The sequence below is a fragment of the Thamnophis sirtalis genome, unplaced genomic scaffold (genome assembly GCF_051295495.1).
Source record: "Thamnophis sirtalis isolate CommonGarterSnake01/CBP01778 unplaced genomic scaffold, rThaSir2_p1.2 scaffold_5, whole genome shotgun sequence".
NCBI lineage: Eukaryota > Metazoa > Chordata > Lepidosauria > Squamata > Natricidae > Thamnophis > Thamnophis sirtalis.
In genome coordinates this window covers 78,069,625-78,082,908 of record NW_028261385.1, presented here as the reverse complement: position 1 = coordinate 78,082,908, position 13,284 = coordinate 78,069,625, and the positions used below count along the sequence as shown (strand labels likewise).

The window sequence follows — 13,284 nt, the reverse complement described above, 5'->3', positions numbered from 1 at the left end:
GTGATCACATGACCTTGGAACACAGCAACGGTCGTAAGTATGAACTAGTTGCCAAGCAGCTGAATTTTGATCACATGATCATGTGATCAAAGTGCCATTACCGAGACGCATTTTCACTTGTAGCCTATCACATTTTAAAAGACTTAAATATGAACCTTCAAGTTGTAAGACTGTACCTTCTCCTAATAGCCATCAAAATGTGGAGCAAAGGCATTTAATCTTATACTAGTTGAATTCACAATGTTGTCTTGTCAGAATGTAGCTTATTTTGGTTTTGGATTAGTGTGTTTTCTTAACTCAAGCACTGTAGTTTGTAAATCACCATTCATGACTTAGCGTGTTGTCTGCATCTAGCTAAATTTTGATTAATCAAACTACAGTTTATAGTGATTTGTGAACCCAGCCATTATAACAGTGGCTTAGTTTGCATGGCACTCTTGTCAGCACCACCAAGGTGCTTCCTGATTGAAAGGATTAGCTAGTGGCATCACTGTTGCCCGAGGGACAAGCAGTTGGGGGCTCTTTCACATCCCTGGCAGCAGCTAGAGCAAAGGACTAGAGCTTATCCTGCCCTATGGCAGAATCTGAGTCTCAAACACGAGCTTGCTAACTTTCAACCCAGCAACCTAACAATGCAAGCTATCATGCTCCTTAGTGGCTTATTTTATAATGTGGTTGGTTTGGTTTTGGATTAGCCATGTATATAAACATAATTTCATATAGTCCAACTAAATCATGGTTTGCTTACAGTTTTATTTAATATAACAAAATTGACTTGTTTGTACTAAGGAAAACTGGTTTACAAACCACGATGGGTAAGTTTATAGAACACACTAAGCTATGAACAAATTGTGAAAACCTAGTAAATCTACATATTCGGTGCCTAAATGCAGATATTTCTGTATTATATTTTTCAGGTAGCACATGGTAAATGTTGTGCAATATGTAATAGTTGCAGCTTCTCAGTGTTCACTTATTGAAAAAAAATGGACAAATGTTTTTGGCTAGTGCGTTCACACTTAAAATTTGGAGAAACTTGAGAGATACATGGAAAAGGATGAATGGTGGTAGGGGTTTTATTTTGGCTCTTCAATCTTGGGGGATGTATGAAGAGAGTTTTCATGGCTTTTTATGTTCAGAAACTCTACTTTCACTTTTAAATAAGAGATCGAAGGAACAACAACAACAAAAAAAGGTTTCAAGATCTGAAGATTGCCCAGCCCTGCTTTGGAAGACAGAATGGTACATTCAGAACGGTTCGCTCTGTAAGCTAACTTTCTTTTCTCAGATGAGAAAAATGATCTGACCATTATCAAAGCTAAAATGTGCCTCACTATTGGATAGCTATACCATCACCCTTGACTCAGCACAAAAGAATGCCAGGAGAACATCTGCTTGTTCCCGTTATTAATCCCTATCCCGACTTTACTGCATCTGTTCTGAATCACTACTGAACCATTTGTTGGAATTTTGGAGAGACGCTGGTATCAAAAATAAGGATGGGGACAGATGACAAGCACTTAGGAAACAAAGTACTACTCTGGTTAAGCCCAAAATAGCTCACCCGACCTTTTTCTAAGATAATGCATGTGTTGAACAGAGAAGATATTACTTTAAAACCGGTGCTTATTTATTAATTATTTATTTAGTAATTTTAAAAAGTTATGTACCTTTTACCACCTATCTTTTAAAGTGAACCTAGGCGGCCTAACACCAATAAAAGCAGAAATAAAACAATTATGACTTTAGTTTATTTCATTCATGGTTGGAGGCAAAGTAATGATGATGTCATAGGGCCATGGAAAAACTGGGTTTGTAAGGGCCTGTTGGTCCTGTGTTAAGCTGCAAATGAGAACAGAATCTGGCTGCTGGTCAGTTTATTTCTGAAGTGATAATAGGAGGGGAAAAGTCATATTTTGTCACAAAGAGTAAAATGACTTGGACAAACATGGGTAGATGACTATTGTTATATTTATTACTAACAATATTAAATGTGAATGTCTGAAAAGATGATCCATTGGCAGACCTGCATAAAAATCTGTGTTGTTAGTGTGAATACTGAGGAATGTGGCCTGAATCTGGGACAAGCCTGAAAGGGAATGTTGGTGTTATTTGATTTTAGAGAAATGAGAAATAGAGAGACTTTTAATACCAAGACCCGAACTAACATTTGTATAATACTTCAACGCTGAGATTTTTTCAAGCTTATCACACCCACAGTTTAAAGCTTTTATGATATCAAAAGATTCATATCATTATCCCTGAATTAAAGATGGGAAATGAAGACCCACTGCTTGAAAAGTTATCAAACTTCATACAGTAATAGAAATTATATTTTGGCCAACAATTACACTTACAAATCACAAATATATTTATCCTGAAATAAATCTGAAATTATTTGATTATGTTTCCAAAGAAAGAAAGAAGGGTTGAAATGCCATGAATGCATAGGAAAAATGTATCTCATCTATTGTTACATGTTTGCATTTAAAATGTATCTGTTGTGATTATTGTTTGTGATTCAGCGGATTTAATACAGGTTATTAAAACTAATGTCTTGTGAATATATATATATATATATATATATATATATATATATATATATATATATATATATATATATATATATATATAATGTTGTATTTGTGCTGATAAATCTTTTATATATATATATATATATATATATATATATTTATTTCTGAGGTTTTCGCGGGTGTTAGTATGTAGGTCTCTAGTTGTTCGGGTTTTCTCCCACGTAGAATTGGAGATGTCTTGGCGACGTTTCGACGAAGTCTCATTCGTCATCTTCAGGCTGCTTCAGACTACTTCAGGTTTGGTGTTTCCAGGAGTAGTGTGAGATCTCGGCTGTTTGTTCCTTTTAACAATCCCCTACTGGCAGTTAAAAGGAACAAACAGCCGAGATCTCACACTACTCCTGGAAACACCAAACCTGAAGTAGTCTGAAGCAGCCTGAAGATGACGAATGAGACTTCGTCGAAACGTCACCAAGACATCTCCAATTCACACACACACACACACACACACACACACACACACACACACACACTGGTCTTGTTGTATTCAGGTCTTTTCCCGTGTAAGATTGAGATTGTCTTGGCAACGTTTCAGCGAGGTCTCACTTGCCATCTTCAGGCTGAGTTTTGGGCTTAAATTTGGGCTTTAAGCCCAAAACCCAGCCTGAAGATGGTGAATGAGACCTCGCTGAATCGTTGCCAAGACAATCTCAATCTTAGATGGGAAAAGACCTGAATACAACAAGACCAGCATACCTACACCTGTGAAAATCTACGAAAACACACATATACATATATACTTACATATACATACACACACACACACAGACACACACATCTCTTGCAATCTCAGGTTTCACTGATTTTTATAAGCAGTGGTTTGCTTAACCATGGTTTATTCAGTAACCCATAATTTTTAGGTTCAAACTATGCAAAGCCATAATTTATAGTAATAAACCAGTATGGTTTGCATTACATGGTTGAACACTCCTAGTATGCTGAGCCCAAGCCAACCTAACCAAACTATGGCTTAAAATGGATTATGTAAACTCAGCCACAATGCAATTCATTTGATCTTGCTTTATTGTGTTGTATGAATCCAGCCACTCATGGTTATGGCTTAGTGTGCTGTCCAAACCCAACTAAATGTGGTTTTTTTCCCTAAAAAAACCCCACAGCTAAATAAACAATGCCTTATTATGATGTGTATACTGGTATTAGTTCTTAATTTACTTTAGTTTCTACTTCCTGTTTCTGCCTTTCTAGTTTACAGTGTAAGCCCAGGTGCTTATAGAAAATTTCTGTAATTTGTGAATCAAAAGGAAAATGGAAGACTATTGGCTTCAACTGATGCCCAAAATAATGCCTTATGCAAGTGTCAAAACAGTTGAAATAAATAATTTTGAGCAAAGAAATTTAGTGAAAATGCATTCACAGGCCATAAGGAAAACAGGCTCATGGCATTTTTAAGGTGATTTTGAAAATTGTGTGATAAATTCATAAATAAATTTGCTACATCTTGTATTATATGTAGAGTTTTGTTCCTAATACCATTCTTTAATGAAAGAATATAATTTATCTCTTTTACCACTTTGGAATTGCACCTACATTAAGGTGGGCTGCTTTTGAAGACTTAACAAGATGAACTTCGTTTCTTGCTTTGACATTACCTGCTTTGTCCGAGCCCCTTCACCCCCCCCCTTTTTTTTTTCAGTTTGTAAATTTATGAGAATTGCAGCTGGTTGCTTTGGCAAGTCACCCTCATTAAGAGCCCCCTTTGAGAACAGGCTGTGTTTGAATATTTCCCTAATGAGGACAGGACGGGGTTAAAAAGTGACCATTTCATGGTTGACTTGAACCTGCCTCCCGTCGATGTTTCGTGGGGAAATGCTTGACCCGGAGAAATGCATTTTTTGCAAACGCGAAAGTCAGCTGGCCCTTTGCAAATAGACGGGGAGGGAAAAGGGGCCGAAGGAAGACGCGCAGGGACCAGTTTACCTGAGGCAGGCAAGTGCTGGTTGTGGAGGGAGCTTGACTTGGGCAATCTCACTCCCTCATGCTTGGGGCGGTTTCTCATGGCCGGGCCGGGCGGGACGGAAGAGTTACACAATGCTTTTGGGCTGGTGACCTCAATGCAGTCCGTCTACACGGGCTTCTGTGGAAAGGCTCGGGTTTGCTTTGCCTGGGCGTTCCTCGGATCAAAGTCCGCAGGTGTCAAGGCGGGGAAGAAAAGCTTGGATTTTGTTTCCTAAGCCCCATAAAGCCTTAAGAAGGAATAATGTAGGTGTAGTTGGAAATGCAAGGCCAGTGGGCACCCTCTTGGCACTTGGCTTTCCGGCCCGTTTGCATTTCTTGTGGTCACTTTCTTTGCTCTTCCAAGAACGGGAGACTTTGCGTCTGATAAGTGAAAGGAAAGTTTTAAAGCAGAGATCGGGGCGATTTCAGAACTTGGCGCCCAAAACGAGAACGTTTCCTACTCTCGAATCCACTTTCAGATAAATCCATCAATGGTAGCGCACCCCTCGCAAGCACGCACACGGGGGTGCGAAGGGGAAAAAAAACGTTCTTCAAACTGACTTCCCGCCTTAGGGCGAGTGTGAGAACGTCGTTAGTGAGTGCGTGTGTGTGCTTTAATATGCTTGCATTCCTGGAAAAACAAAAAACCCGCGGGCGCGAACTTCTTCTTGGCACGAGCTGGTGGGTGAGATTGAAAGCAGACGGGCCTATTGCTCCAGCAGCTGGCTTTCTTTTTCTTTTTTGCTTCCCTCAGGGGGCCCGCCACCCATTTCCTCCTCGCACCCTGGTGGAAAAGGCTGCTGCCCGAAACGGACCCCCACAAATCAGACACGGGCAGGAGCGAAAGTCTCGGGCGGGGATGGAGGCCACGTGGAAGGGGTTCCCTACGAGCATGGCGCCTTTCCACCACAGGGTTTGCAAAGAGCAGGCTGGCTTTCACTTTTCAGGGTGGAGTGAGGGAGAAATCTGAGCGAGTCTTCAGTTCGGTGACCTTGCTCCACATGTAGGCGACGGGGTCGCGGGTTTCCAGACGCTGCCTAGGCTGCAAACGTATGCAGGGGAAGAGCCGCCAACGCACATTTCCTCCACACCCCGACACCCCCCTCCCGTTCCTGTTGTCTAATCGTTAGCGAAGAGGCAAAAACTTTCCCGCTTTGTAGCCCCTTCCCCTCGATCGGCGAGATTCAGGATCTGCAGACAGATCGGGTTGGGGTTTCTTTCGCCCCACCCTTTCTCCCCCCCCTGTGAAGGAATTTTCCACCGGGCGGTGTTGTTGCCGCGCTCTTTCAGAACTTGAACTAGGAAAACGCTCCCCAGTCGTCCCCCCCAATGAGCTCGCTTTTGAGTCCCCCCCGGAAAGGGGAAGGAAAGTGAGAGTGTGTGCAAAAGCAAAGCGCGTTTGGGAAAATGTGTGGCCAAGCTCTAAGTACTGTACGGCAGTGATTAAAGAGGAAAGGCAGGGAGAGGAGAAAGGAAGGGGCTCGGAAGAGGTGCATTTACAGCAGCAGCAGCAGCGACTGGGGGGGGGGATGTATGCATCGATTGTGTAATTAAATAATAAACCGAAATTCCAAAGTGTTTGAGAAAGCTACAACGAAGGAAGGGCCAGAGAAAGGCGGTAAAAATGCCCTCCCCCTCTGCTGAACTTCCAGGTCTTGCAGAAACCAGTACACCGAAGAAAGGGGAAAGAGTGTAAGGGAGGAGGAGGGGAAACCAGAGATTGATCGTTTTGAATTTTCAAGAGATCATTTTTATTACAGTGGGCGTTTGAAAAGCAGGCTCTGAACATTATCCACAGAGAAAGGGGGTGGAGAGACACACAGAGAGGGAGAGAGAGGGAGGCAGAGGCTGCTGCTGCTGCGAACTGTTTCTGCACCCTTGGGGGACGCGCGCGCGCGCACACACACGCACACACACACTCCAGGGTTGGCGCTCTACTGCACAGGGCTGTTGCAAAGTTTCGCTTGCCAGGATACGCCAGGATTTTCCTGCTCCGCCGCTGCAACCTTGAACTTTGGCAACGTGGTTGATAGTACCGTGGTGTATCCCGCTAGCTGCTTTTCCAAAGCGCTTGGAAATCCGGGAGAAAGAGGGGAAAAAAGCAACGCGAAGGAAGGAAAAAAAAATATCCCGAACCTCCCCCCCCCTTAACTCCCTGCATTCCATTCAACCCCCACCCCCTATCCCCATTCCGCCTCCTGTCCCAATTCACCAGCAGCCACTGCAAAACAGCAGCGAGAGTGAACCGCCGCCGAGAACAAGAGGGTTAAAAGTGTAGATTGGATTTCACCCCGGGAAATCTAGCGCTCGGAGTGAACTTGAATCTTTGGCTATTTAAGGAGGACCGGGGCTGGTTGCGAAGTTGTGGCGATTCAAAGCAGAGCTTTCTCCGGATCCATCTTTTCCTTTTGGAAGCGTTAGATGATTGTAAAATGAATAGATGAAGCCGTTGCGCTTTTGATACTTTTCCTCTCGGCAGAAGTGCTATCTTAGAGCGAAGTCATGATGTATTCTCCCATCTGTCTCACTCAGGTATAGCCGCCTTTTTTCTTTTCCTTTATTTTTTTTAAAGGGGGGAAGTAAACTTGTACCGAGTTGCACCGAGTACCTATGATTAGAACTGTTCAAAGGAACATCCGTTCCGTCCTTGATTTTATAAGGGGGGACGACTAAAATGCATGTATTTGTGGTATAAACCTATTTCAAGGTGTGTTTGTTTGTGTGTGTGGGGGATAGGGACGAAATATAAATATTTCAGAATGACAATAATAAACGAGCATTATTAAATTACTCTTACAGGAAAAAAAGTGATTAGAACTAGCAGCCACGTCGTGTAGATTCACATGAATTCGCCACAAAATAACGATCCGTTTTGCAGATACACTTAACCTGAAAAAGGAAAGTGTTCCCTTATTTTTAATTAAGCAATGGCTGGTAACATAATACCATCACATGCTGAATTAATCATATATACTTAAGGCTGGTTTGAGAAAAGGTGACTTAGCTGAAGGCTTGCTTTTTTAATTATCCTATACATTTTTTCCTTGATAAATTCCGGTACTTGGAACTTTTTGAAGTCAACACCCAAGGTCATAAGGAAAACTCAACCTTTCCTGCTAATATTAGGCCTGCAGACACTCGTGTATTTTTAAAACTGAGTAATTGTGTATACTACACATACATGATTTTACTTTGAAGAACATTTAGACAAAATGTATATTGATTTAATCTTATGGGGTTTCCATTCACATAAGATAGTTACAATTGCAACACATGGTGTGATTGGAGTAAAGGTTGGTGGCATAGAAGTTTCAAAAGAAAAAAAAGCGCGGAGTCAGATCCAATATAAATTATAGCATAGAAAATGCCTTTGTGATGTTCAAGTGTCTAAAGCATGTGACATTTGTACCATTTTTTCATTCATTAGATATTCCAAGTAGCATATAAAAAAATCAGGTCTGATTGAAATCTTAGGGTACAATTTGAACGTGTTAATGCATACTAATTAGCTAATATTTGTGGGAAGTCTTTGTTATGTAATATTTTGGTTGGTATTGGGATCAAAATAATAAAACTTTCCTTTGACAATTGGAAGCCATTGTAATTCTATTGGACTGGAGCATTCACAAATTATGAATGAAGATTTAAACAATGATAAGGATTATTCAGTGATTGGATACAGTCCTGTAGCTTTTTGGCTGACACGTTTTTATTGTTTATATTTTGTTTGGCATCAAAGTGTGATTAACTTTGGAATCTTTTTAGCAAGTAAATGGGAACTTTACTGATGCAAAACAGGTGTAAAAATGTTCTGAGGTATTTGAGAAATTATAAAAAGTCAGCACTTACACTTCAATGCGCACACATGTTTTATGCCTCTTGATCAGTTGGCAGAACATTGTAAAATTCAATATACTGTTTTCATGTATAACATTTAATACTTAAGGGGACTTCTACTAGCCATATAGAACACATATTAGTTAGTTTCCTAGGATTCCCTTGCAAAGCCATGATTTGACTTTGGTCTAGGATCATATGTTTGGGTTTCTGTGGTGATAGGTGTAGCTGAAAATTTAGCTTAAGTTTTTAATGTAATATGCTTTATTTGTAACATAAGGTATTATCCATTCTTGTTTCTGGCCTAAAGTCTCAGTTCACAGAAATGTTTTAGAATAGGTATTTGTGCCTGAACTTATTACAATCGAAGTATTAAAATTTTCCTTGGCTGTTATTAAGCAAGTTTTATGACTTGCTTATTTACCATAAGCATAGCATTAAATGTCACTTTGTCTTTTCCAAAACAAAATAAATTATTTAGGTGAAGTTTGCATGCAATCTACAAATCTGAAACAGTTTTACGGCAAACCTAGTATCGACCAATTTAAGATAAGTCAAGTGTTTCAACAAAATGCCCACTGGTTTTGAAATGAAATGTGTATTGCTTTGCCCAAATGATTTCTAAGCTGGTTTTCTATTTAGTTTGTGAATTTATAATTCACAGACTTGAAGAATGAATAGTTATAAGAACAGTTGGGACAAAATTCAGACACCATCACCCCCCCCCCTCAAATTTTGAATACATACCCATTGTCCCATGTTTGCAGAGCAGGTTTATGGTGAATATAATATTGTACTACCAGTATTTTATAATATATTTGTTGTTAGAAATCTTAGAAATGAGGAAAATAAATATCTGATAGGCTAAAAATGGTATAGAACATGCATTTGATAACCTTTAAAAAAGAATCTATATAAAAATAGTTGGATTTTAGGAGCGGTTACTTTGTATGGTTGTGGTTACTTTGGAGTCAAATTAAGTTGCATTGAAATCTATAAGATATAAGAATAAATAAGGTGTCAATAGACATTTTGTATCTTGGAAACCTAACCTGGTTAAATAAAACAGGATTATCTGAACACATTCCTCTTTTTGTGTAATTAATATAAACTTAGTTTTTAGGTTCATGAATAGTTCCCTATGTTTGTTAGTACTCACAGCTGAAGTCTTTTTTTAAAGAAGTAGCCCAGCAGTAAATACAGATTTATGGTATTTTATATCAAAGCTAGAATTAATAAATTGAAAATTAAACGTAAGTGTGTGTGCCTTTGGGTATACCTTTGCAGTGTTAACTTTATTTTGTGAAATAATTTTCTGAATTCATTTAACAAACTAATAGGAAGGTAAAATAGAAATGGGAAATCATTTTCTTTTCTTTTTTCTGGAGAAAAAATAAGTTTTTTTTATAGCGGAAGGTAAATAACATGAAGATATTGTGGAAATTGACAATGATTGTAGATTCATAAGTATTAATGGTTTAAAATAACTAAGAAGCTTGATTTATCTGTTACAAAGTTTGCTCTTTGTTTTTATTGTAATCTGCAAAATACAACTTTTTCTTACATTGTGCATCTTTCAAAATATCAGATTTTATAGTGTGTAAGCATTTTTGAAGAGACGTGTGTAATGTAAGTTTTACTTGAAAAACAGTTTTTATTTCAACAATATTTTGGAATGTTACAATAGTTGATATGTATATCAGTGACTTACCGTAATTTTATTTAAATATGAATTTTAAGCCAACATCCATTATTTAATGCAGGAGCTGAAAAACACGAATGTATTTTTTTATCAGATAACTTGGATTTTATAGCTGCATTTTTATAGCAGTAAATACATTCTGGAAACTTTATAGGTAAAATTAGAATTTGAAACCAGTGTGTATAATTTTAAAAACACAGAGTACAATAGTAATAGTAATCACAGACACCATGCACTGTTGCATTCAGGTAGGTCTGTAGTTGCCTAAATGTGATTAAAATAAAATAAAATTAAAACCCAAAACTTCATAGGGTTTTTTTTGTTAAAATGCCAAATACCATGATCTGAAATGTCAATATCACAAGATCTTTGTTTGGAATTTATGGGGTAATATATATTGTAAAATAATTTTTAAACATACTAGACCTAGTTTCTAACAATTCAATTCCTAGACTTTTTAATAATTTCTTATAAAAGTTAAAAGTAATGAATGAAGTTTCTTATTGAAATACATGTTTTACTAAGAATTCTATAGCACTCAGTTTCTGAGAAAAAGAAACTCTGGTATTAAAAAAATGGCATCAGAGCACTGAGATAGGGAAGTCTTATCGAGGGCTGTGGTTGCTCTAAGCTGTGCTCTCTTCCCACACAAAGAGCAGATTGTGGTTTAACTCTTTCCTTAATGTAGTTTGTGCCCTTAAAGTAACAGAAAACTTAAAAGTCCCTGTGTAGAATGGCTTATCACTTTAGTAATTGCTTGAAACCTTGTTTTAATTGTATTATAATTCTTTTTATGCCCTGTATTTCTATTCTAGTTTGATTAATGTCTGCCCTAAAAAGGAAAGAGACATATATAAAACCAAACCATTGCAGGTCTTACAGTACTTCTTGAAAAGTCTTACTATTAGGTGTTATTATAAAATCTTGCTATATTTACTTATAAAAATACAGGATTCAATTTAAAGAACATTTCAGTATTCGCTGTAAATATTTTGCATGAACTTTTGTTGAGTAATTTAGTTGATTGTATGAACTGTTTGATAAAACTCTACAGGAATTTTGAATTGAATTTTAATACATTTCATGTTCTCAATCTTAAATATAGGATTCTTAATTGGAAAACAAATGTCATTAATTTTAAGTATTTTAGTATTAATATATATGCTACATTTGGCTTGAAAAGTACAATTTAATTATATCAGGACTAATTTTTGTGTCAATATTTTACAGTATTATGATTTAAATCCAATTTGAATTAAATATGGTCTAAAAAAATAATAGGTCAAACAAATGAATGAGTAACATTTCTCTCTTTTGTCACAATTTTCTTTCAAATCTTATGATAGGTGCCAGGACTATAGAGATAATTTTTCTTTGAAGTAAATTATATACTGTATGTGACAATGATGGAAATTGAGGCAAAACACCTTAGTAGTTCTTATTGATCAAAATAAAGTAATTGCTAGTATTAACCAAAGTTTAGTCAATTTAAACAAATAATAAAATATCAAAAATATGTATGAATAGTTAGGTAAAGCCTGTAAAAGGAAAAGTTTGCAAGTCCAATATATCTATGTATTTCAGGAAAAAAAGTTTACCCAATAACGCAGTATTAATGTCACATTGCCACTGTGTGTTAGATCACAAAGTAAGCAAAGTTTGTTTCAAATTATCCTTTTTTCTTTGTGTACCTAAAAGGTTTTTTTTGGGGGGTGGTGGTGGAGTGAAATAATTATTACATACTTCAGAACCATCCTTGAGTTAATAGGTAATTAATTCCGTGAAATTTTGTACCCCATAGTGGAATGAAACAATTCGGTTCCATGTAATTTTTCAGTATTTTTTTTTTTTTTTTGTAAAGTTAAGCAGGGAAACGTGCATCTGGTGAACGCTATAAGATACCCTAATTTTATTAGAACGATGTCTTTCCTTTGGCCTTTCTTGCCTTATTTCTTGATTTCTGTAGTTATTCCTGCTAGAATAATACTATAATAACTGGAATGTTGGGTGATTAATAAGGGATTGAGTTATATTTTCATTGTTCATGGCGTTTGTGTTATCATCAGACTTTTGCTGATGACAAAGGTGAAAACTACATAATGCAACATTGAACATAAATACCATAATGTTTCTGAATACAGAATGTGAATGATTTGCAATATTAACTTCTACATTTTTAATATTTTTTAAAATTTGCTGTACCATTATTTGTCGTTTGTTAAATCACAGCCAAAGCATTCAAAATCCCAAAGCCATTTTGTTTGATTTTAAACTAATATAATTGTATGTCAGTTTTGAATCAAGCCCAAGGAATTGGTATATTATAAAATATTACTCCCATAAGTGAATTATCCACATACACTTTTTTAATATGTATGTATCTTTTCTAGGAATTGTAAGCCTGCTAAAAATGTTTAGGAATGCTCATGACATAACTTTTTATTCCCACCCAAAAAATAATTGTTTGTGATTGTATAAGTAAAACTGGTCCCTGAAGTTTTGTTTTTCTATTTGTTTCTTCCAACAGGATGAATTTCACCCATTCATTGAGGCACTTCTTCCACATGTCCGTGCAATTGCCTATACGTGGTTCAACCTTCAGGCTCGAAAACGCAAGTACTTTAAAAAACATGAAAAACGAATGTCAAAAGATGAAGAAAGAGCAGTCAAGGATGAGTTACTTAGTGAAAAGCCAGAAATTAAACAGAAGTGGGCATCCAGGCTTCTCGCCAAATTGCGCAAAGATATCCGCCAAGAATATCGAGAGGATTTTGTGCTTACTGTTACTGGGAAGAAGCACCCATGCTGTGTATTATCCAATCCTGACCAAAAGGGCAAGATTAGGAGAATCGACTGCCTTAGGCAAGCAGACAAAGTCTGGCGCCTGGATCTAGTCATGGTGATCCTTTTTAAAGGTATCCCCCTGGAAAGTACCGATGGAGAACGGCTCATGAAATCCCCCCATTGCACAAATCCAGCACTTTGCGTTCAGCCACATCACATAACAGTATCAGTCAAGGAGCTTGATTTGTTTCTGGCATATTATGTGCAGGATCAAGGTAGGGCTTTTAAAAATATTTTATTTATTTATTTAGATATTTATACACATATGCACATGAAAATGCTAAACCACCTTTTTGTTTTTGTTTTTAAAAAAGCTTTAAACATTTCATATATGTTTATAGATATTGATAT

General features: G+C 37.2%; 1 protein-coding gene across 4 annotated transcripts in view; it reads left to right on the top strand.

Moving 5' to 3' along the window:
- Positions 1-6,379: 6,379 nt before the first annotated feature.
- Positions 6,380-13,284, top strand: part of NFIB (nuclear factor I B) — a 209,826-nt gene continuing 202,921 nt past the window's right edge. For 2 of the 4 annotated variants that reach the window (XM_014052913.2, XM_014052914.2), the window contains exons 1-2: positions 6,381-7,082; positions 12,617-13,148. In XM_014052913.2, coding sequence (XP_013908388.1) covers positions 7,053-7,082; positions 12,617-13,148 — 562 coding nt within the window. In that variant the 5' untranslated portion in view covers positions 6,381-7,052. Of the gene's footprint in view, positions 7,083-12,616; positions 13,149-13,284 lie in introns of all 4 variants that reach the window. The other 2 variants (XM_014052912.2, XM_014052915.2) reach the window with 2 other exon arrangements.